This window comes from Rhea pennata, chromosome 4 (assembly GCF_028389875.1).
Source record: "Rhea pennata isolate bPtePen1 chromosome 4, bPtePen1.pri, whole genome shotgun sequence".
In the NCBI taxonomy this organism is placed as follows: Eukaryota; Metazoa; Chordata; class Aves; order Rheiformes; family Rheidae; genus Rhea; species Rhea pennata.
The window spans coordinates 42,172,497-42,197,929 of NC_084666.1; the positions used below are offsets into that span (position 1 = coordinate 42,172,497).

General features: G+C 35.2%; 1 protein-coding gene across 1 annotated transcript in view; it reads right to left on the reverse strand.

The window, feature by feature from the left end:
- Positions 1–25,433, reverse strand: part of TLL1 (tolloid like 1) — a 135,148-nt gene that overhangs the window by 66,630 nt on the left and 43,085 nt on the right. Inside the window, exons 3-6 of the mRNA XM_062574705.1 lie at positions 11,555–11,665; positions 7,484–7,564; positions 4,941–5,093; positions 2,389–2,506 (exon numbers count right to left, since the gene is read on the reverse strand). Of these exons, the coding sequence (XP_062430689.1) occupies positions 2,389–2,506; positions 4,941–5,093; positions 7,484–7,564; positions 11,555–11,665 (463 nt within the window). The remainder of the gene's footprint in view (positions 1–2,388; positions 2,507–4,940; positions 5,094–7,483; positions 7,565–11,554; positions 11,666–25,433) is intronic.

Below are 25,433 nucleotides of genomic sequence, written 5' to 3' on the forward strand. Positions count from 1 at the left end.
AACTCATGTGTCTGTCTCTGATAACTAGCTGCTGTATTTCAAATATTTTTCTTCCCCACTGCCTGAGACGAGTGCCCCATGAACTGCTACAAGGAGTAATGCATTATGCTTCTTCAAAATATCCTTAATGTTTGCAAAGGCTCAATAACACTCTGCATGCTGCTGTGTTAATGCTGTCATCTGAGACATCTGCAGATATTGACACCTGAATTTCCACACATGGCTATATTCACTTTGTTTCTTTAAATGCATTATGTTCTGATTTGGGTGCTTTTTGGAATAGGGTTTATCTTTTTGTTTTTAATTTGAACATAGTACAAATACATCTAAGTATATCTAAGTACGATAGTGTCTCCCTCATTTGTGACTGTTAGCTGCTATGGTACTGCAAACAATGTGCTAACAAACTAACACAGCAGGGTGCTATGGGAAAGAACTGAGATTAATTTCACTGTGACTGGCCATGTGTTAGAAAGTGTTTGCAGATGGTTTGGTGTCACTTTTGTCTGTGTTCTTTCCATGGAAAATCCTGCATCAGCATTATATGTAAGTGGTTAGTGCATAGTAGTCCTTATTCACTCAGAAAAGGTACTATTTATCTGGCACTTGCTAAAATGGCTCATGGATACAGAATCCCCCCAAAAATCATTCAGCTGCTCCTTCTACTTAGCCTAGCTTTGTAATCATCAGCAGACTGTTCACTGCCATGCTTTTCCTTGTTCTTAATCTTAACCCTGTCACATTCCTCCCAAATTATTTGTAATTTCTAAATTATCCACCAATAAAACAACATTAAATGTAAAAGGATAATGACAACTCTGGAGGTAGATACTGAGTGTATTTTAGCCTTCTAGATAGAACTGGTTATAATCTATTCTTCATCCTAAGGTGACTTGATCTCACAAAGCATCAATCAACCTTAGGAATACTGTTTTGGCTGGAGAGTTTTTCTGCAGCTTGGTTCTGGGAGCTTTGATGTAGAATTCACCTTTCATGAAACTGAGGTCTCTGCAGGTATCTCCACACTTTTCCAAAGGCACATAAAATCGTTTAGAACTTTCACAGTCTTCTATTTAAATGTGCACTGCTTTCTACATCTTCAACTGCAGGGAACCATCATTATTATCCTCTGCTGCTTATTTCTCTTCCAATTAGCTGTTAAAGTCACTGAAATTTATCTTATGGGTTGCATAGTTAACTATGGGCATGCTGGGCCTAAAGAGAAGCCCATTAATTTGGCACTGTTTCTAACAGGGGTCTTCAGCCCCCTATTAGCCTGCAGGAGCACAGGAACATGGTGGGCACATGCATGCAAGCTTCCCCAGAACATGCTCCCAGATTCCAAGGATCTATGGCTCAGAGACTTTCCAAAGCAAAGGTGAGTCATTTCTTAAAATACTCTAGAAATGGGTTTTATTACATTGTCCTGTGCCTTCAAAAGGAGGCCACAGGTATTTTAAAGATATGCCTACACATAAGCTTATGGATTATAAAGAACATTCAGTTTCATACCTATGATGCAAAGAAGTTACAACTCTTCTTTGCATAATCCCATTCCATAAAAATTTAAAAATAGGCACGCAAAGTGCTCACTGATCAGAAAGTCAGCAAGAAAGAGCTGCTCTCTGCAGAGTCTACATTCTCAATAGGTGACTATCACAAGATAAATATTTCCACAAGTAATGCTCTTCTTGGAAAATGAAGGTGACACACACAAGTTCATTAACTACTGTATAAAATTAAGAACCTTCAGTGGAATAAATAACTAGTGTAGCTGATTGAGGCATTTGGGAGTAGAAATATCTGAGGATGGAATACAGTGATTGACGGAAAACAGCACTAATGAATGAGAAAAACTGTTGTGTCCACTTTTACATCTCAGTGACCTGGAAAAAGGAATGTGCAAAAAGGACATGAATTTGCTGATTAAACAAATCTGGACAAGGACAGTCAATATAAGAGTCAAAATTCAGAACAAGCAAGCTGGAAAAGGAATATGGGTAAGTGTCCATATGTAATTCAACAGTGAATACGTGACATGGAGAAAGCTAAGAATAAACTATAAGCCTGAAATACTTTTACATCAAGATTTGTAAATACTGAAAGCACCACAAAAAGCCAAATATGAAGAATCTTATATATGTGTGTGTATATTGCAAGACAATTTTATCCAGCAACATATAAAAGAGGGAGAACTTCAAAAAACCTTCTATACATATTGCATATTTCCTAAAAGGCCAAAGATAGAGACTGACTACTAATAATTTAAAGCCAAGTTGAATACACATGATTTAAATATATTAACTATCTACTCAATTCTGTGCCTGCAAAGAAGAGAAACATGGCCTGACGGTGAAAGCACAAATATCTGTTAACATATATACTTACCCACAAGGCCTGTATGTAAATACAATATAACTTTCTTCATCACTTCGTTCAATAAATGTTACACACGTGTACTTTTCCCAGTGCCGCATAGCCTGTTTGAACATTGCGCGCTGGCTGCCTGAAAGAATTGTAGGACATGAAATAAGTGTTTTTTTTTTTTTTTTTTAACTGCATCTTGTTCCATAAGATCAGATTTTAATATTGAGAATATGAGTCTGGAAGGAATCAGTAGATCTTGAAGACCTGTCCCCTGGCAGTCCCAAGTGTCACCAAGCATGTCTTTATTCTTTTATATCCCATATAAAGGGATACTCAGATCATCAGCTCGCCAGAGCATCTTTCCCTGCAAGGGACTGATACTGCCTGACACTCTCTAGCAACCATAAAATTAGCAATAAAGAATACAGCTATGTTACACCAGAGGAAGGCAGCAGAAATCAAGTGTTGCCTAAGTCCTCGCATTAGCATAATATGTTAAGCAATTTTCTCAGGTTGAAGTTATGAAGTGGACTATGCCTAATAGAAAAAAAAACAAACAAAAAAACAAAAAAAACAAAAAAAACCAAAAAAAAAACCAAAAAAAAACCAAAAAAAAAAAAAACCAAACAAAAAAAAAACAAAAAAAAAAAAAATCGAGAATCCCTGGTTCCTACCTATCTAGTCTGAAAACAAACAAAAAAAATAAAAAACCTCTTTTTTCAAATCTGGAGACCTTTAAGGCATGTAAACAGGCATATCAGCTATCTGATTTTTAATAATGCTATCTTAAATAAGAACCAATCTCCACTTCTTGAGGCCAAAATCATTCAAAAATCAAATGATCTTCCAAAGAAGGGGAAATTCTTGATTTGATAAAGTATTAAATATACCTAAAGATTTGCTTTTAAAATGGGAAACATAATCAAAACACAAAACTATATTCTAGATGCAGAAACAGCCAGGCTAGCTCTCACTCCAACAGCTAAAGCTAGTTAGGCATGCTGGCTGTGCATCAGATACTTCAAGTACTGCAGCAATGTAATGTTATCGTCTGGAAAAAGACGGGGCGTATTTTAGTTGGAGGCAGGACCTGAGAATATAGCTTCCAAACTGGAAATCTAAAGAGCTGTACTACTTTGCGTGAACTTGCCAGCAGAGGTACATCTGCTGTGCACTCCTTTGCACGCTGTACACGTTTCAGCAGCGGGTAGAGAGTCTACCAAAACTCTGAACAGCTACTGCAAGTCCTGGAGACCAAAGAGATTTGAAAAGTTCTCAGTAGTAGCTTAAGATTTCTCAAATTGGAAATGGTAAAAATGCCATTGGAAGTGGTAAAACAGGGAGAAGAGTCAGCTATACACACAACATTTTTGAAAATTTCACACTTAAGCTCTCTTGCAGGAACCCGGTGCCTTTCCTCACACCATGTGCAGGCCCTGATCAAAGAGTAAGAGATGAACAGCCAAATCACTGTCCATACCACTAGACTCTCAGGTTTTCTGAAAAGCTGCCAACAAGACTGAAAACCAGTGTCAGTTACAGTAATATTCTGTTAAAAACTTAAACAAAGAAAAACCTTTCAAAGTTCATAAAAGGTAGTGAGTTAGAATCATGTCAGGATCCTGATAATTAAAGGTTATTTCATCCCATCTTGCCCATTTCTTTTATGTTTTAGTAATATTTGCCAGGTTTTAGAATTTATCTTTCGTTATGAAAAAGGTAAAAGTGTTCAACATGATACACTTAAATTTAGTTTACTGCTGTTATTTCAAAAGACAGTAATCCTAAAGCAAAGGTCACATTTGGAATAGTACCATATAAATACTGACACTAAAAGTTTACAGTAAGTACAAGTTTGGAAGCAATGACTGCTTTCTCTGTGTGTGTACACAGATGCATAAAAAGCACAAATAAGTGTTTGAACATTTCTTTGGGTTTCCTGCATCATTCCAGTGCATGATAAGATACATGTTATTGCTTGTTTTTCCCCACCTGTCTTCGCTTTTTTTCTCTTTTTATTTTAAGTTACCCCTTGCATCCACATTGATCCATCTACATTTTGCAGGGAAAAGAAATGTTTTATACTTTTGCCAGTTTTCCACTAAAAATTACATTTATTTTGAAGTCAGTCTTTCCCTCATCATATATAACATTTATGTGCATCCACGTGAAAACAAAACTGAGGAATTACAAAACACTTTTAGGTCAGTTTGCTGACTGAAATCAGTTCAGCAGAGTACATTTCACATCAGTCAAATCAGTAATAGTCTTGTACTAAATACATTTTTTAAAAACAGATTTCATGACATTGTTAGTTCACCCTCTTGAAAACAAACATGCAATAAGAAACATTAGACAATGAAAAACAGTCTCTCCTATCTGAAACATAGTTATATATTTTTATTATTAGAGCTCACCTTTGGGACCAATTTTCTAAAATATGACTAATTTTCTGAACAGATGTAGTTCAGGCCTGATCTACCAGAAGTCTTTCTATTGACTTTCACAGATTCTGCTCAAAATAAATAAGTTTTAAAAATCATTATCTTTCTCTTCCAAAGCATAAAGCTTACCAGTAAAATTTCCTCCTATTACATATGGAATGACACCCCCTGGCCATATTCTTTCTGTTCGTGATGTAGCAGCTCTGGGAAATCGGTTTTTCTCATTTTTCCCTGAGAATTTTACAGTTGCTCTTCCTTTAGATGTATTATTTTGCTCAAAGCCTGTAATGAAACACTGTATTAAAACACTGAATGAGATCTCACACACACACACACAAAAAAAAAAAAAAAAAAAAATTAAGAGAACAATTATTTTGCATCAGGTCAAAGACATTATGTTTATGTCCTTTAAAAAAAATAGAACACTGCAGTTACACAAAGCCTACCACTACATGGTTTTCCTGGAACTCCTTGTAATGGAGTCTAAATCTTCCTTTTTTCAAATGTATATGCAATGACAATTTCTACATAAACTTATTATCTTAAGGAGACATTTGTGTGCCTAACTGCCTCTAATTTTTCTCATTTAATAACAAAATCATTCTTTAAATTTCCATATACATACAATAGATGACATTACCTGTTTTTGTTTGGAGATTTTGTGGGTTTTTTGTTAAAAAAAAAAAAAAAAAAAAAAAAAAAAAAAAAAAAGAGAGAGAGAGAGAGAGACTTTGTTTTTCCAGCAAAGAAAAGGACTTTGGACAGACCTAAACTAACACAGTCAAGGTATTCACAGTCCCTTTCATTCTTATTGCAGGATTTGGGTAAAAAACAAGTGCATAACTATCCTCACAGAAATGGACAATGAAGACATCCTGCAACTATTAGTCAGTCTTGTAAACTGAATTATCAGGAAAAAAAAGAAATTATTGGCAAAGGTAAGTAGCATAAATATAGATAAGTCAGAAAAGTCATTTCTTCTACTGATCTTCATCTGTAGCTATTGGCAGTAGATATAGCATTTCCAGACGCAAATATGACTGTCAACTTGACAGTAACCCTACAACACTTCAGGACACAGATAATGTATTTTTCAGAAATGAGCTTTTTGAACCCTATTACAAATGGCTTAAATTGCCTTACAAGACCTAAAAAACATACTACTGTGAGAGATATTATCCATTCTTCTTCACATTACAGGTAAATCTCTTCATAGTCAGCTGAAACGTACTGTGACAACAGAACAGAATAAGGATAGATGGGCAAGGACTTGCATACCATGATATGGTTAGCTGTCTTCTTCTGAAACAGTTGCTAAATCAGCATGGACAACCGTGGCAGCTGATTCAAATAGATCACTTGCAAAGGGAGCCAACAAGTCTTACTCAGAAGGCCTGAATTCTTATTCCTCATTGAATTAGTACCTTCCCCCATGAGTACCCCCACTGATATTAATTCAACTTAAGTGTTAACAGGCATATCAGGCTATGCCGTAAGGAGGAGGGAGGATTCCAGGGCAGGAGCATGGCACAGTATCTTGGCCCAGGTTCATGGCTGGGAGAGAAGCAGAAAGAAGGAACCAGAGCAAAAGATAGGGAGAAAGTTTTTGATGCATGGGAGGAAAAACCTAACTTTGTACTAATTGACATGTAATTTAAGTGTCAACAGAAATAGCATAGAAAATGGCAAGCTTTCATAAAAAAAGATTGGCCATAGCGTATATACTTAAGTAAAGCAAATAGCTTACCCTGGCATTAAACTACGTAAATGAGAATTACACAACACTCGACAATGCATGTAGAAACTTAGATAGAAAAAAAAACTGTTGTTACTCTTAGTATACAATTATTACTGAATCACTGAACATTATAACATAAAGGTCTTATCATTTCAACTTCTTATCAACTTTGTTTTGAGCTAGGAGGAGTAAGCAATTTATGCCAAATTGTATTAAAAAAAAGCAGGCAGACATTTACAGAATAATAAAATTGTTGATGTAAGAACAAAGATGATATATCATGGCACATCTGTAAAGACAGTTACTGTGCCCTGGTTAATTTTACCAGAGATGCAGTGAGGCACTTAGACATAATATGGTGTAATTAAGATAGTTTTACATATTTTCCTTTTTGAGGCTTCATGAAATTAAAGTGACATCTTCTTGCATCAAATATGGTCAATGAATTCAGTCAATATTAATGGGAATTTCACTGATGAAGCCCCCTGAATGCAGCTAACATACCAACAAAAGTATGATTACTCTAAAAATGCATTTGTCCAGAGTAACACTACAGATGCTTCAGGTGCAGTGTGATCCCCCAAAAGCCATAGCATAGGCAGTTATGTACCAGTCAGGCCATTGGCTATATGCAGCATATGCTAACTATACTGAAAATATCTTAAATCGATACCAGGTAGATTAATGACTGTGAACACTATCATATCAAATAGCTAAATAACTTTTAATAAGAGATTTAAAGCTATGTATTTTCAGCTTCCAGATATGATGCATTAAGTAGAGCTCTTAGAAAATACAAAAGAGTTAAGATCTTCATTATTCTTACTTTAATAGTCTGTTTATGGCAATAATACAGAAAACATTAAAGCACCATCATCATTACTGTTAACGATACAGCACATCAAGCAGCCCCTAATTTAAAGGGTGAAAATACCAGAGCCAAATCGTCGTATCCTGTCTATAAGCTGATAGAGAGCACCTCGTTTTTTTGCTATCCCATGTTCTCCAAAGCCACCTTTAAAAAGAAAAAAAGAAAAAAATGGCTTTTATAAAGTTAAAAATACAGAATACTAGAGCAACTATGTTGCTAGGAGAGATTAGGAAATACTCTCTAAAAACTGCAATATGTCTTTAAGGAAGTTTAACATTCTTCTATGACTCGCATACAAATTCTTCACGTATTCTTGACAATGAAACAAAACATATTTGTAGCTAAAAAAATTTTCTAATATGCATTCCAGAATGAAAGCCAAAATGTCTTTGTTATTTAGACAAGTCATGACAATTACATCATCTAATTATTATTTGAAGCTTTTTTCTTCCTGGTGACCTTGACATCCTCAGAGTCATACTCAGTGACAGCTAGAAGCCCTACTCTCACAGACATTTCCTGAATGCATACCATAATCTTCCCATTTCAAGGGAAGGGGGTAAAGCAAACACCCCAAAACTTAAAAATGATAAAGATATAATATGGCTTCTTTTACCCCCAAAGTTACGAGTTTTTGTTAGCAAATGGATGTTCGATGTACTTTAAAGGCTTCAGAGCATCATGTACAAGCATATCTTGCAATAAAACTTCTAAGACATGTACGTCTGTGCTTTTCCAATAGTCAATAAGCAAGAAAAATTAAGCTAACAAACAGCTGATCTTAACATATGCCATGTCATTTGCAGAAATGTATCACATTTCTAGAACTAGTGTGTACACTAGGTATGACATCCGTCACATATTCCTGCTAAAATTTTAATCCTTTTGTGACTGCAAGCACCTCTACAAATTTAGTAAGTCAGACAAAGGAACACTGATAATGCTGCACTATTCATTACCAAAATTTTTCAGGAAGTTTCATGGGTTTTAGAAGTTTGTAGCAAGTAATTTTTTTAAGATACAGTATCTGCTGTGAGACTTCAGAATTTTCAAACTACTGCTATTGCAGCAAAAGTAAAGGGATACTACTAAGAGGATCCTTGAAACCTCTAATCTCCATAGAGAAGATCTTCCTCAATATCCTATCATATACATATATACATACATACATATATATATATAAGAACATATTTAAGTAAATGGCAACTTAAAATCATATCACAAATGAGGCAATTCCATATAAGGCAAGTGAGTTTGTGTGGTGGCTCAGTGAATAACAACGTGCCTAATTATTTGGATTACACTGTCACATAGCTGCTGGCTCCCTTGAGAAAAATATTCCAAATTTTTTAAAACATTTTAGATAGATGAGGTAATTCTTCGACACATTCCTTCACAAGAAGTTATTTGGTTAGCTATAAAATATACTACACAGTATATATGAGCATCCTATTGCTTACATTAATTAACATAATTATCTCTCATGTTGACATTTATCTTGTAAAAAAGACAAAAAGAATTCTAAGAAAAATGAGAAAAAGTCCTTAAAAAGCACCAACTGCACCAAAGAACAGAAAAACTGAAGAATACATTATTTAACCAAACTGAGAAACTATTACACCTTTATTATCTCTAGAAAAAGTTAAGCCATCAGTGCTGGGTTAGCACAAGCTATGTATTCTATTTAATGCAAAACTGAAAAAGCATCTCAACTAGTCTGACTTATTTTACGTGAATAATTTACAGCCTCACCAAGCCACAAGTCTAAAAGACTTAGGAGAGCAGATTTGCTTCCTCTTTCCATAGTTTGGGCAGGAGAAAAAGAATAATTTGGGGAGTTCACACTGGTATATACAAATCAGTTTTATCATCAGTTTTGTTGTTTCTATTTACAGCAATTTTGTGTATGGCTCATACAAAATAGACCAATAAAATGATAGGCCAATGCTCTAGGGAAGCTTGCAGTGCAAGTATCTGATCCTGCAAATTCATGCAGATAATCCTCACGGAAATGAGCAGTCGCTCAACGTGAATCAGAGCCTGTGAGCTCAGGATTTTTCATTAGTAGCTGCAGTGAGAAAGCAAACTCTGCAACTGTGTCTTGATTGTTTATTGCCAAGTATCTAACTTCTCCACCTGAAGTCACTGTTGCAGGAAGGTCAACATAAGACTAATAAGTAGGCTTGTAAAATGTTTAAAAAACAAGCCTGTAATTAATTATCAATGTATATGCAAGTAAGGTAAGCTACTCTAAGTTTTCTATTTAATAATCATTTTACCTTCTTTTTCTACTTGTTACCTAATATCAATTAGTTGCTGACAATATCCTCTTTTGACAACTTGAAGCAAAAAAGGCTATAATTCAGCAAAGCACACTAGAATGTGCAGTTTGCAAAAATGAGCCAAAGTCCTGTTTCAAAATATTTTAAACATAGCAAAATAATTATATATTTAAAGTGTAAAAAGTCTGAATTTATTTCAAACTATTCTTAGAAAAAAATCAAGAACATCGAAATGTTTAGTGAGGACCAGAACAAAATCATGAACTTCAGTAGAATTTGTTCCATAGAGTCCAGTTCTACTGACGAGTCCCACTGAGTCCTCTTACTTCTGCAGTAAAGGTACACATTGAGATCCAAATGCATTAGTCTGTCCCTCAATGGGATACTTTCCATAGGCAAAGATAATGCACAAAATCTCAAGACAGGTACAGAGAGAAAATTAAATAACTGAACAAAATATTATTTTAAAAAACAGCTTAGAAACATATATCATCTCTCTGTGGCAACTTTGGTTTAAAAAAAAAGCAAAGAAAAAGTCAGCAGGCCAAAGAAATCACTCGAATCACTCAACTGCATCCACTTTAAGGGGAAACAACTGGCCTTGCTTTCTATATTTTGTTAGCTAAACTAGGGTCTGAAACACTTCCAATCCAATTAAAACTACTTTTTTCTTTTTTTTGGGGGGGGGGGAGGGGGGGCTGCTTCTATTAAGATTTTACAATCCAGTCTTGATCTAAAACAGATCAAAAATGCCTCTGCTTTGAGAAAAATATGGATGACTTTAGACAGAGGTAAAAAAATCTCCTGTCATTGTACAGTTAGTCTAATCACAACATTTACTTGCAAGGTAAGAGTAAAAATATTTTAAATACAACAATACTGCACAATCAAACAAAACTGCTACTCTTGTCTGTAATGTTCCTTTCTGACTATTCCTCAAGATGATCCTTATTTTCCACATAGTAGGAATCATCCAGTTAACGCTACAAATACAACATGCTTAATGGAAAATAAATTTCATTTATTCATCTATACATTTTCTAAAAGCATTTTTTCACACACTTCCTAATAATTTATCTTAGTACCATATCTTAGAAGGTCATTAATTCTCAATTCTGAGTTTACAAATTAGAGCCTAAAGGAATATACTTTTTTTAGACATACATTTGAACACACACATACATGGTTATCTATATACATGTGTGAGTAATATCTCTTTAGCTATCTATCTGAATTTCTAACTACCTGTTAATAGGACTGCAGCTTCTGGCATTAGCGCACCCTATGTTAACAATAGCAAAAAAAAATACATATATACTAGAATTTGTCCAATAATCAGATACTTGTTGGACTAACAAGGCGAATTCTAACACAGGTAACACGTTCTCATGTTGCTTCTAGGCTGGTGTGCGGATCTGGATGGAACGGAGACAAGCGCAAGCAGAGGAGCTGTAATTCAAGAATCGCAGTCTCGCTCCAGAATTGCACGCATGTCCTCCATAGGCCATTTTGGCTGGCTTTCTGGAACTTTAGAGACAAAAGCAAAGCTTCATCCAGCATCCATCCCCTCATGGCCACTTGCAGAGAGGAATTACAGTTCCTGGCAGCTTCTGTTCTTAAGTTGAACAAGTTGGTTTTGCTTCGTTTTTTAAATCAAAGGCAGGAAAAATAAAATTTTAGCTCTTCTCTGCTTCGCTAAAACAAATGTATGCTCACTGCTGAATAACTTTCTTAAACTTTAAACTAGTACTACCCATGAAGTTATACTGAATTTCTACATTTAAAGATTGACTTTTATACCGAATTAAATGAGAAAAACTAGTTAAAAAAAAAAAAACTTGAAATATCATACCTGTGTTATGGCCAAGTCTTTCGTTGGAGTGCTGCGTAAGGTCAATTGTCCTGTCAATTTGAAAGATTTTTAAGTCTTCATCATCTAAGGCAATATCTCCCCAAAAGACAGCTTTAAATAAAAAAGAGCTCAATTTAATTAAAGTATTTACTTAAACATTAAAACCAATCTGAAGACTATAATGTGATGCTACAACTCGTGGGAAAATATGTTACAAACATATTACATTTGCTTACTGATCTGTATTTTTAGACAAAAAAGGAGAACATAAATCATCTGTTTCAATATTCTAAACTCATGCAGGTTTTTAAATTTTTTTTTTGCATCGCATAAATGTAATCATATAAATGTAATGCCAATTTACTAAATTCTTCAGCATATCCATTATCTTTTCCACATGTAAATAAAAAACACCGAAACTTGCTGGCATTTGAACTACAAAGTCAAAATTGTACAGTACACAGAAATTATAATCTAAGTTTCCCAACATTTTCTTCTGAAAAACAGAAATCTCATGCCATTAATATGTTCCAACCAATTCCTGTAATACATTATATTTGCCTCAGATAATTTATCTGTTTATATTTCCTGTCTATCTTCCATTCTTTAGCCTTTTTGTTGGGTTGTATCTTCTATCTTTTCCTGGTTCTCTTTCGGATTTTCTTTCTTTTTTTTCTTTTTCTTTTTTCTTTTTTTCTTTTTTCTTTTTTTTTTTTTTTTTGTGGTTACCTCTTTTCTATTTGACTTTTTTGTATCTTAACTCCTCATCTTCCCTAACCTGCAGTCACAAATCCATGAGCTAAGATAGAGGTTCATTTGCAAAAGTTAGGGTCTAAAACTCCAGCCTTTCATCTCGGCCTGTTTTGGTTGATACTTTATCCCGCACTCTCCCTGCCAACTCAAACTTATTGCTAGAGGTGAACCTAAGCTGCATGCTCAAACTAGTGTGAATGAAGTCAACAGAGCATTACCAACTATCACGAGCTGTGTTTAGTATTCTCATCCAAATTCTTCTTTCTCCCTCCCATCACTATTTCTGTCAACAGCTGCATTATCCGTCCCCGTGGGGTCGCACAATCCCTGGATTCAATCCCTGCGTGACCTTCTACTCGCACCTCTCTGCCCCCTCCAGGAAAACATCCCCAGCTCTGCTCAGCCCTTCAGAGTTCTGCAGCAAAACACTTTCCTCGCTTCCATAAAGCAGAAACATTGTCCTGATTTCAGCCGTTACCAAATCATTCCCTCTGGTCCATTCAAACTGATCCTAAATATTTTTAACTCATCATCATCATCATCTGCCATTTTGTCTGTTCTGCTCATTATTTAATACCATAGATATCACTCATCAGATATTTTCAATAGTTTCCTGACTAGCAAAGGGAGGATTTCAGTCGTCTGACTGAGTTTAATATTAATTACTTCCACTATTATGCTATCTCTTAGAGATTCTCATTGCACCTCATTCATAGTAGGGCCCACTGTATAAGAACAGTGAAAGATTACCAGCTTTGACAGGACAGAAACATGGTAAGATGAAACAACTATTAACATTTCCATTTATGAAGAGATGATGTGCCTTAACTGAAGTCACACTAGTTGTCCACATCAGATCTGAGGCCAAGTACTGTAACTTAGTAACCCTATTTTTCTTTCCTGGAAATATTGAAAATTAGCAAAATGAAAGCTTTGAACAAACAGAACAAGCTCCAAGAAAACATACAACTGAAAATGCACTAGGAGAAATCACATTGTTTTCAGTATGTAATACTGATGCGAATATAAATAGAAAATAAAAGCTCAAAAGGCAAATTGAGCTTTAGAAAAAGATTACAAAGTAGAAAAAGACTTGTTGAAAAATATATCCTCCCAAGGCCTGATAAGCTATTGTTGGTGCTTTACTGTCCTGTCACTTTAACCACAAAAACACAGATAGAGAAGATTCAAGTGCTACATATTTGTCTGACACAGATGCATTGAAAAAGTACCACCTTATTGTTCAAGCAAGCAAAACCAACTTTATTTGAGGGGTTATAGAAAGTAAAGCAAAAAGCTACGTTATTCTCATTGAACTTCCACACTGCTAGCTAGAATTGTTTTAGTTAGTAACCTACTACAAGGCTAAGCTTAATAATTATGTAACTATCGTAATATAACAGTAAATGCTGATGCAAGTATGATGTAAAGGTAAGTAATCTATGCTACCAGTAGGAACTAGGTTCCATAATGTATGAACCAAATAGGAGTTAACACTTACAAAGGAAAAATATGAAATTGTTTAAAAGTAGAATAGAAAATTTGAAGCTTTCTCCAGGCCAGTATTTTTTCACATCATGCAATTCTGTTTAGCAGGTCACGTAAATGCAGAGCAACAAGCAGAAGACTTGACAGAAACAAGCCATTTAACATTAGCAACAAATTAGTAACTGCCATTTTACTTTTACTGAAGTAAATCTGTGATTTTCTGAATTTTAGTGTAACTAGGGCAATATAAACAAGAGTTAGACTGTACTTAATTTCAATCTAATCTAACAATCAACAGGTGAGACAAAGGCATCAACTCTGATAACCGCTTTTTTAAAAAAATTAAACCAACAATATCTGTCTTCCAGCATCTGCTTCGAACAGAAATTCTACTCTCCTGAAGCAGAATCCCACCTGAACTTTATCCAAAAGATAAGAGATCTCTCCCATCATTACTACAACTAACCTTTACTTTTTAGAATGCCTGTGCAAGTGCCAAAAGTCCTTCTAGAGAAGAATGTATTTCTATCTTCTGCCTTAAAATTTTTATGGTTGGAAAGTATCTAAAGAAGTTACTGCGTACACTGCAACTTGTAGCAGGCCAACCTTAACCTTACAGAAAGCAAGCAGAGGTACTGCTTGGGTATGGAAGGCATGGTGTTACCAAGTATGCTAACAGCACGTTAAGGAGGAGGAACTGTATGAGCTCCCTTTACCCAACTTCTGACAGAACTGACCTCTTCAGATTTAAGCCTCCCTTACTTTTCACCGAGATTTCTTTGATAACTTTGTTCCAGAAAATGAACAAGGATTTAATAACCACTTCACTTAGCATGTCACAAAATAAAAATTGAAACAAAAGGGTAGAAGAACTTTCAAAATGATCCAAACAAAACTTTAATGTACCTTGATTTCTCACACACTTTTATTCTTCCTAGGAGCTCAGTGATCAGAAAATCTTGATGTTTTCAGGCAGCTTTTTCATTTTCATTTGAAAATGCAAGATTTGTTGAAAACTACCACATCTGGGCAACCATTAACCAAAGGAAAGTATTTAAAAAAAAATTTTTTTTTTATATACAAACGGGCTCTTAACCAAAAAGAAAATAGACCTTTTTGTCCAAAATATGGTAAACAGATGTATCCTGTTATATTAGATTTCATGCATCTTTATTTTTGTATATTTTATAGGTATTACATTATGCATGTACAGAAAATTCAACTGACAGTGATCACATACGCATCAATATCAATTTTTACATGCACTCACAAATAGATTATCCAGTAAAGTTTGGGTTTTTTTTAACAGAAGAGATGGATTTATGTGGAGCTACTAATACAGAAAATATTCTTCAGCAGTATGCATAGTTCTACTCTTGTACAACTCAAAGCCCTCAGCCAAATATCACTTTCAAAAAGGTCTTACGTAATTAAGACACAGAACTCTGCTCTGTGAATCAGCTAAGTTTGTTACACACAAACAACAGGCTCACAATCATGAAAAAAAATATACGTTAGAAAAATTTTGCCATCCAGGGAAACACACCTTACTATTGTCACATTAATAATGTGATTATTAATGAAAAATAACATGATTTATGAAATTCAGATGAAGTAAAGGAACTACAGCTATGTTCTACCTGCCATAACAGAGACCGTTCTATCATAAATCATTAAGACATCTGCAAAGCTCTCTTTGCTAACCTATTCTCTTCTAACAAGACCAGCCACTACATCAAATATCCATCAGCCTAGAGGAAGAAAATGTTATTAAGTATACAAATGAACTAAAAAAAGAAAAAGATGAAAATTATTTTAAGTATACACACACACAGCATCAATCAGCATACAGAGTTAGAAGAAATTTTTCATAACCTTCTATAAGATGATCAGAAGTCATGAGTATAAAAAAGAAATCAAGTATTAAAATTCATGGGGCTGTGATATGCAAAAGGATGGCTCTTTCTGGGATTAAAATATCAATTAGCACAGAATCTTACAAAATATGTGCATGAGTATATTTACTATAATTACATTAGCAAAAATTATAAACTTTCCATGATTTGTTCTACAATTAAATGATTTTTTAAAACAAATCAGAGACATTTTATAATAAAAATATACTGCTGATAGTAATACTGATGTTAGTAACATGGTATAAAAAGTAACTCAGTAAACATTGCTAGCATTTGCCCCTTAACCACAGCAGTTTAACAGAAGAAAACTAACTCTAACCTTGGCATAGCATATTTACTGTCTAGCTACCAAGGACAGCTCTAAGAGTGACACTGTAATATACCATTATGATCCAGCAAACATTAGATAGCGTGTTTTGTCGTCTTTCTAAAACTAGGAAGAAATTAGGCAAGCTAGCAAGTGAACTGTGACTAGCCCCACAGGTAGTCCCTTGTTCTGAGACTACATGCAGAATTACGACAGGGAGATTACTCCTAGTCATACAGAAAAGATGCCAACGATAGGGTTAAGGAAATTTTAGAGGACATTTTATAAGCACCACCTCAAATTCTGCAATGTAACTGGGACTGGAGAGCACAGAAAATTTATCCTTCACCCCCTCGACAGAAGCTGCCAAAAACTGTCAACAAAAATATTAGAGTTAACTGAAAGATAAAATTTAAACCTGAAGAGCTTTAAGCTCCTTTCATTCCCTTCAACAGGCGGTAGGGCACCCAGAGCTTTTCAAAATCTGACCAGTAATTCATACAGCAAGAGATGCCAAAAAGCGTGTTGGCCGAGCTTCAGGGCAGATATTCTCTAAACCTCTATGGGCAGCAGCTCCAATTAGCAGCCTCTTCTACAGCTGAGTCATTGAGTGCTTCCCTGTACGGACACAGCTATTTGCACTATAGTCTCTCTTGGTGAGTCATTTTATCCCATACAATCCATTTTGTGGCTTACATAACTGTCCCCTGGAACCCTGAAGAGCAAAAGGAAGATTTTGAACTAAATCAGTAAAACCTCATTACAAGGAATACAGCATATGCTAATTATAACTTGTTTGTGTGTCCATTGTGTTCAGATCAGTCTAGTCTTTCCAGACTTTCAAATGCAACAGATTTTTCTTAGAAATTATTAAAATGAGAGCAAGATAGGGCAAATAAACTGAAAAAGATCTTACATGCAATCACTGAGTGCAAAATAAACAAGTTTAAGATGGCATGCCATATTCTGAATGGCTTTCATTATTGTTTGTTGTGTTACCTTCAACCATAACATAATAAACTATTAAACTGTTACTAATCAGAATTTTCAGAAATTTATTAATTGAAATTAATTTTCAAGTGGTTCATAAATACCAAAATTATTTTGACTTTTTAGTGGGGCGGGAGGGAGGAGGAGACAGCCAAGAAAGTAACTGTCATTAAATAAAAAAATTGCATCCTATTTTCACAGATGTATCAAAATCCTCTTAACTCAAAATTAGTAACTTCATTAATTTCAGCAAGCAGCACGTACAAATCTATGCTTGACTGTTCAGTGAGAACTCTGATTCACTTGAAGTTGTCCACATACCACACACCTGAAAAGGGACACAACACCTCTCCCTGACAGCTTCCATAGTCCAACTTACCATAAAAGACATACAAGAGCAACCTTTATATCAATTTTGTTCCATGATGCAGGTGAATTCACCATCCAAAAGTTCCAAAAAACTACCATGTAAAATATATGTTATAAAACCAAATACTTTTCCCTAGGAAGACGGATTAGTTGTCCCTCTATCATCTATTTGTATCCCCAGGTTCCTATTTGCCTGCCCACAAATCTTACCAGTGGTATCCCAAAACAGTTACTTCAGTTGGAAAAACAGTAAGATACTAGTCTTGGGAAATCACTAAAAATACTCCGAATTAGAGGATGATATTGCTAGTGGTTCACTTATATACATTAACAAAAGTGAGACAAAGAATGAAAGAATACTAAAAACTATAGGTAAAGAGTTTTATGAAAAACCATAGCTCCTGTATTTTCCTGAAACAAAATGAGACTAAATCTTGAACTTACATCAAAACCAATTCACAGATACCAAGAATTTACCACTGCAGGATGAAACAGCCTTTGGAAACTATTAAACTGTGCAAAATAAATGTATGTTGACAGCTCCATGCACTGAATAAGAACATAAACTTTTTCAATATAACAACGTATCAACTTTGCCACAAAACAAGATCATGAACAGAAATGAGGAAGTAGACAGTGAGTTTGCAGTGGCTTAGGAGAGAAAACCTCCTTGGAACATTTTGCTATTACTATTTGTAAGTTCAGGAATGATTCTCCATAAACTTAGACTTCTCTTTTGGATACATTCACAGCCCTATAACTAAGTATCAAAGTATTTAACTTTAAACATATTGAAAAAGAGGTCAATAAAATAGTCCATCAACACCAGAATATTTTATATCACTGGACTTCAGAAAAAAATCCATTGAACATTTTGAGAAGCCATAACAATGTCAGTATGGGACCAAGATTTCTTAAGTGTATTCAATTTATAAATATTTTAACTTGTCTGTTTGGTGATGTAACCATGAAAATCTTAAACCAGCTGATGAAGGTTTCATAGCTTAGCTTTCAGTAAAATGAGTTTTCCTGCAATAATATTAAGGGAAGAATATCAGGAAAGTCATACAAAAATCTGAAGTTGAGTCAAAGCTATTTTAGTTCTTAAAATTATAGTATTCAACACCACATCTATAATTTTCCTCTCAACTGTCTTTCATGGTAAAATCCATTTGAACAGTTCTTATAAATATCTGTGAAACAAGACTACACAGTCTCTACAAAAATTAGTTGTGTCTTGCAATCCTATTCCCACTTTCTTCGTCCTACAAATATATAGCTACTAATACATATTAAAAGCATTTTAAAACGTTTCAAAATCTGAACAAGTCGTCTCTCTTCCCCCTTCCCAAAAAACCAACCTGAGTTAGTTATCTAAGCTTCAGAGACAGAACAGAGATGGTAGGCATAAAACCGCCAATATTACAGCCCAGCATATTTCAAAAATCCTTTCCAGGTTCAGAGGAATCAGATCATAGCAAAAAAGTGGTATGCAACACTGAGGTGTGTTCCAAGATTTGAAAGATAAAAAAGATCTCCAATACCAAGAATTACTCTCAAGATCATTTGTGACATCCTCCCATCAGCGTGGATAGGTAGCATTTGCAAGATACACTCCTCCATGACCCGAAGCAGATGTTGATTTACAGATGTCCATTCCTATTAACTACACGTTGTCTTTTGTTCTTCGTTTGAAAGTAGTGAATTTTTTTTTCAATGTTTCCTTTTTTGAGAGGCAGCCTTCATATTGCTTTAAAATTAGTACAAAACAAGATCTTCGAGAAAACAAAAGCTATTTTGACAGAAGCCTCAACGTTAGGTAAAAGGATAAGCTTCGCTCCCAAGCTTAAACGGTGTGCTGCAGCACAACAGCTCCTCGCTCAGAGATTCTGTTCTTGGTTCAGCTGTTCAACCTGACAAACTTCCTGACTTCCACAACTATTTTTTTTTTGGTGAAAGATCTACATCAACAACATTCATATTCTGTAACTGGTAAAAACCTATTCCTCATGTACCGTGTTATCACCAAACTGAACACAGAGAACATTACTGAACAAACATTAAAAGGTGCCTACACGCTGTATTAGCAAAGAAGCTACTGAAAGAACCTTTTGCATCCCTGATCACTGCCTCACTACAGATACTGACAAAACACACACTCGCAGAGATAATTTAACCAACCTTTTATTAACTTTTTTAAAAAACTATCATTTATAGTTTTTAACCTACAGAAAAGTTCAAATGTAAAAAAAAAAAAAGAGAGAGAGAGAGAGAAACATAACAGGAACAGTATCAATCACTTTGAAAGAAGTAACACCAACAGACTTAACTATTGTTGAACATATGGGGGAACAGCTGATTTTCAATTGTTTTCATATAAAGCAGGTTAGTATTTTTTTATTGTAAGAAAAAAACACCATCATTTCCTGGGTCTGCTAATCCTTATACTGCCAAAATAAGGATAACAGTGAGGAAGCTACTTCCTCCTCTTCCTGCTAACAGTACTCTGTCACTCCAAGCAGAAGCCACTGTCCTAGCACCTGTTGATCTTTCATTTAGTAGTAACAGGCTTTAGTTTTCCAGGATTTTAAACACAGGAAAATACATGACAAGCCACATTTTTTTGCTGCGCGTGGCACCCCCTGCAAATGCTGACATTTCCTGCTACAGCTGACTTTATTAAGGAAACTAGAACCAAAACATTGGGGGGAAATTACAGTCTATAACATCACAGTAGTCATAATTACCCCAGTTAGCCCTATATAGCATCACATACTGTGATGTTATGACACTAATTTTCATTTTACTTTGAAACTCCATTATCCTGTGAAAAGCCTTAGGGTCAAGAGCCACAGAGTTAATTATATGCATAAGCTTTCTTTCTGTAGAAAGAGCAGGCTCCATGAGGCAAAATTACCATTTTTGAAGTGAAAACTTTCTCAAATATACAATGTAAGTATACACATAATAAAACTAAAAAGAAAGCCCAAGATCATCTTTTTTTAAATCAAGACTAGATACTAAGAATAGAATGGAATAAAGGATGGAAAAGCCAAAAACTTTAAAATTAAGCTGTAAAATAAAGAAAGGGAAATGGTGGGAAACACACCATCACGGAGAGAAGGTTTTCAGTTTGAGTATGCCACCTACATGAAACAGCTGTCAGAGCTGAGACAGACAAAGCAGCTGCTGCAAGGCCCCCACAAAGATGCAAGCCTCAGACTTTTTCATTTGAGTGCTGGAATACTCAAAACGGAAATAGCTGCACCAAATCAAGTGAATTCCAAGCCAACTAATATCATATAGTGCAAGCTGAGGGATTAAATAATTTTGTTCTTTGCCACTGCACCCGTATTAATCAGCTCTATCTGCTATGTACAGAAACTTATGCATCACAGCTGATGTGCTGCAGCTTTTTTTTCTCTTCATATGGCTTAAAATTTAGTGCAAATAGCTTCAGAGTTTCTCAAAGTTCACAGAATAACTAAAATTTATAAGTGAAGAACCATCCTTTCCATGTTTTTTCCCCCAGATGATTAACGACACCTTTCTGCTCAGTAAGGCTTACTTTTTAAATTAAAATCTTTAAGAAACAACAGTGCATGTGCATCTTCAGCACCTTATGGTGCTTTGCCCTATAAGCTGAACACAGTCAGTTCAACATGGTTATTAAAAGAGGAATGAATTTCTTCTTCTGCCTGACAGTTTTCAAATGTTACACTCCTTCTAATCAAAGGCAAAAAGAAACTACAAATTTACCTGTACAGCATTACTCACATGTTTGCATTTGGGGGCAAGGAAGTGTGTAGCATTCCCTATTCAAATAGGGCTCGATTTCTATGATGGTGCCCTCTGTGAAATACAATGATTTCAGAAGATAAATCAAGAAAAGGAAGAAAGTAACAGCACTACAGAAGTAGCTGTAACACAGTTATCAGACTAATAGACATTGGAAATAATTTTTGTTTGTTTCCAGGCACTTTTAAACTCTTGGGGTCTTCAGTCCAGCATATCTTTGTTGAACCTGGGAAGAACAGCCAGGCTTTAATGATTTGTTAATCAAAAAAGCCCTCTAATTCAGCAAAGACCTCAAAAGAGGCACTTCACAGGCCAGGCAGCTGCAAACTAAAAACTTCCAAGACATTTGGAGTTTAGTCCCTGCACCCTACCAATCACAAGTAGGCAAACTTCCACCACGCAATTTTAACTGCGATACGGAACAGCTAGCAAGGAGACAAACCAACATCAAGTGGAAGCTGTGAGATGTCTGCTCTTGAACAAAGACCATCAAGGACTACGTTTGAATCCAGTGCATGCTTGCTGCCACCTCTTTAAGAGAAGGCCTGTGGGTTCAAATGAAAGAACTAGAACGAAGCAAGGAAATTAGTTTAAATGAAGCACAATTCAAACTATCACAACTGAAACAATGGAAGAGAGTTATGAAGTGAAGGAGCTGAAAGGATGTGGCTACTGTAAAGACAGCCACCATGCAAAAAACAACTACAGAGTATTTCATTTCAGCCATCAATAATCAACATTTTATCTTTGGTAAGGGAGGCAGATTGAGAATTAACCAAATATATGCTAGATTATTACTCAAAGAAGCCAAGCAGACATCAACAAAAGGACACCACCAGCAAGGCAAATAAGCTCTATTATGGATTATCTTATGAATGGGCAAGACAGGCAAAAACTTTTCTATAAAGTAAAGCATATCCAGTTGTCTCTCCAATGCCAGGATTAATGATATGGAAAAATAGTACAAACTGTGATCAAGCACACAAGGGAATTCTCTTTGATTTTCACATGAAAACTACTAATTTTGTCCAGGAAAGGAAAGCATGATATAATACAGAATCACATTACAGCTCAGGAAATGTATGTCATGGCTCCTCTAGTAAAACAAGAGCCAAGCAGACGTTCCAGCACTATGTTCCAGACCTGTCACTGGAATGGAGGTGTTAACAAATAGCAAGGATTTCAGAGAAGAACAAAATCCATTTTGAGGATGAAGGACAAAAATACTGTAATACACAAAATTCAACTAAGTAGACTACAGAGAACATGGATAAAACTGCTTTCCTAACAAGTCCTGTATAACACCCAGCCTCCTGGTAATAGAGTAAGTTACTCAATCAAAGTTATTGCTCCTGATAAATGGGAGGTGAAGGAAGAGATTTTTATATAGCATGTTCTTTCAAAATTACATGCCCTAGGAGAATATAAGATGCCAGTTTCAGAAAGAAAATTTTAAAAAGACAGACTCTTATGAAAAATGAAACACGGTAGCTCTCCTGGAATATTAGAGGTCAAGCAAAAAAAATAAGAAGAAATATGTAAATGAGGTAAAAGTTATTAAGGGAAGGCTTTAAGCTATAAAAACTACTGGTATTAGTCTGAGGACCAGATTCAAACAAGTTCATGGCAATCGCCACAACACAAAGTCAGATGAAATTAAGAATTAATTACCCCAGAAGATGTCTGAAATGAGTAGTTCCAGACTTGAGCCTTTGCAAGCATGTTTTCCTGGGGTTTTACTGACTTCCAGAGACACTCGGGCTAGTCAGATATGAGTGTTGTCCCTGGCATGGTTTTGGACAGCATGAGTTTACATGAACTGGAGAGTCTGGTCTCAGTACTAGAACTGCTGGAGCCAGCAGAGCAAGCATATGGAATACCAGCACTGAGGAGCAAGCAGCAGTAGCTCTTTGGAGATCTGGAAGATGACCCAGGAGAAGGCTAATTTCCCCAAAAAGATTGGAAATTACTATTTAGCTAGTATAGATCTTATTTTGGAAATACTAGTCTCCAAAAGGAAAGCATGATATAGTTCAGAATCACATTACAGCTCAGGAAATGTATGTCATGGCTCCTCTAGTAAAACAAGAGCCATCAAGTTCACAACCATCATGGCCCTTCCAGTATTGCTAAGCTGGACCAGCTTCTTACTATGAAACACAAGTGGATAACAAACTCAGTACTAAGAGAACTCACTTGGTAATTTTGCTATGCTATGACAATAAAAAGGCACATATTTTATATAGTAACACTTTCTTTAAAACTTGGCACTAGAATTAATAGGCATGTCACACTAATATTATAGTGCAATGGCACTGATCTATGTGGAAGTCCTTTGCTTCTGAACCTTTTCCTGCCTCATGGAAATGAAAAATGTATTTCATTTTCTCACAGACAGAATTTCCAAGAAGTAGGCTAAAGTAGTACCTCTAAAACAGAAAATCCCTGTATAATCATTAAATGGAACCAAAGAATTATACAAAAAGCCAAATGGTACTGAAAGGAAAGTGCATATCTGAGAGATTATCTGGCATTCAGGATCAGGGTTCTCATCATACCACATGAAATAAATGTTGCTCCATTTGCACTGTATTAAATTTAGACATACAGAAATATTAAACTATATATAACGAAAGCCATTTTTAGCCTTCAGAAGTGATTTCCATTATCAGCTGCAGCTTCCTGTTTCAGTAATTTTTGTCATGAACCTCACTTAAGTCACTCCATCTCAGTTTTTAGCACATCATTGTATGACCCTGGCTCTACAGAAGGGACGAAGAAAGGGACTAAACAGCTCTTAATGTTGCTTTTTTTGGCACTGATCCGGTGCTTAATACAGCGAGTTCTGGGTGTTGGATCAATGTAATTCTATACTCCTGTCCACATATTCAACAGATGTCTTCTACCATGTTTTTTGTTACTAGAGCACAATATAGTCCATACAGTTACAAAATTGAAGCGTGATTGTTTTACTCTATCATCCAATTCACATTATGGTTTAAAACAGAAATGATTAGTCCCACTCTTCAAAATTGTTTGGCTTGCTTGTTCCTGAATGCTGATGTTTTCTCAGCATTTGTAGGTTTTTTTGTTTTGTTTTTTCCCATGGAGACTCTGCACAGCTGCTGAATATTTTTTAGACATGGCAAGTAAAACAAATTGGAAAAAACCTTCAGAGTTAGTGAGGCAACAGTAAATAAACAGTGAAAGACCACTGACATTATCCAATGCCTAATATTAACATTATTTATAATAGTTAAACTTAATACTCCATACATCCTAGTCTTACATAGATTGTTTTTTTAATCATGATAGTACTTGAGATAAATTTATAAAATCATCTAACATTTTGCTTCTTTAGACACATACACACTGCGTTTCAGTTTAGCATTTGCATCCTCTTAACAATCACTATATAAAAATCCAGCGCTGCACAGCTGCTGAAAGCTTTTTAAATCCTTGTCTCTAAACAGTATAGAGTAGTAACCTCTTGTGAGAGCTCTGCTGTAAACCAATGGAAACTCCACCCATTCTAAAAAGAATTATACATACTGCATACAGTCCAAACTTACTCACTTCCTGGGTTTTGGCACTGTTGGTAGTCAAGTAACATGAAAAGAACTAAAAAAAAAAAAAAAAAAAAAAAAAAAAAAAAAAAAAAAAAAAAAAAAAAAAAAAAAAAAAAAAAGCTTAAACTTTCACTAACATTTTTCCTGTCCCTACAGTTTCTCTGCAAGACTGCCTTTTTTCCCAAACTTGCAACCCTTCAACCTTTCTTGCCACCCCAACTTGTCACAGAATTGATTAGGTTAAATTGTCTATATTTAGAATAGGATTTTACATAATAACCTAATGAGTCTGAGACTTGTTCTCAACTGATTATTAAACTTAGACTAATGCATTGAAAGAAAGTCAAAAAGAAAAAAAAAAAAAAAGTAATTCAGTGACCAAAATCATCTATGGATCCTACTGATTTTATTACAGTCTTGTGATGTGTAATGCCTGTGTAAAAGTTTGAGAATTTCACAGACATTAAAAGAAAGCAAATAGTTGTACCTTGGTTAAGCTTCCCATTCCCAGAAAGTTGATCTCATGCTGATCTTAGTTTCATAAGGCATTTTAATATGAATGTCAAACAAAAAAAAAGGGGGGGGGGGCTAATCCAAATAGATTCTTTTTTCTTCTAGACTATTATTCCTCCTTTCCTGCCTTCATTAAGCTACTGTAGCCTGTTACGTACTGCTTGCCACCAGATTGC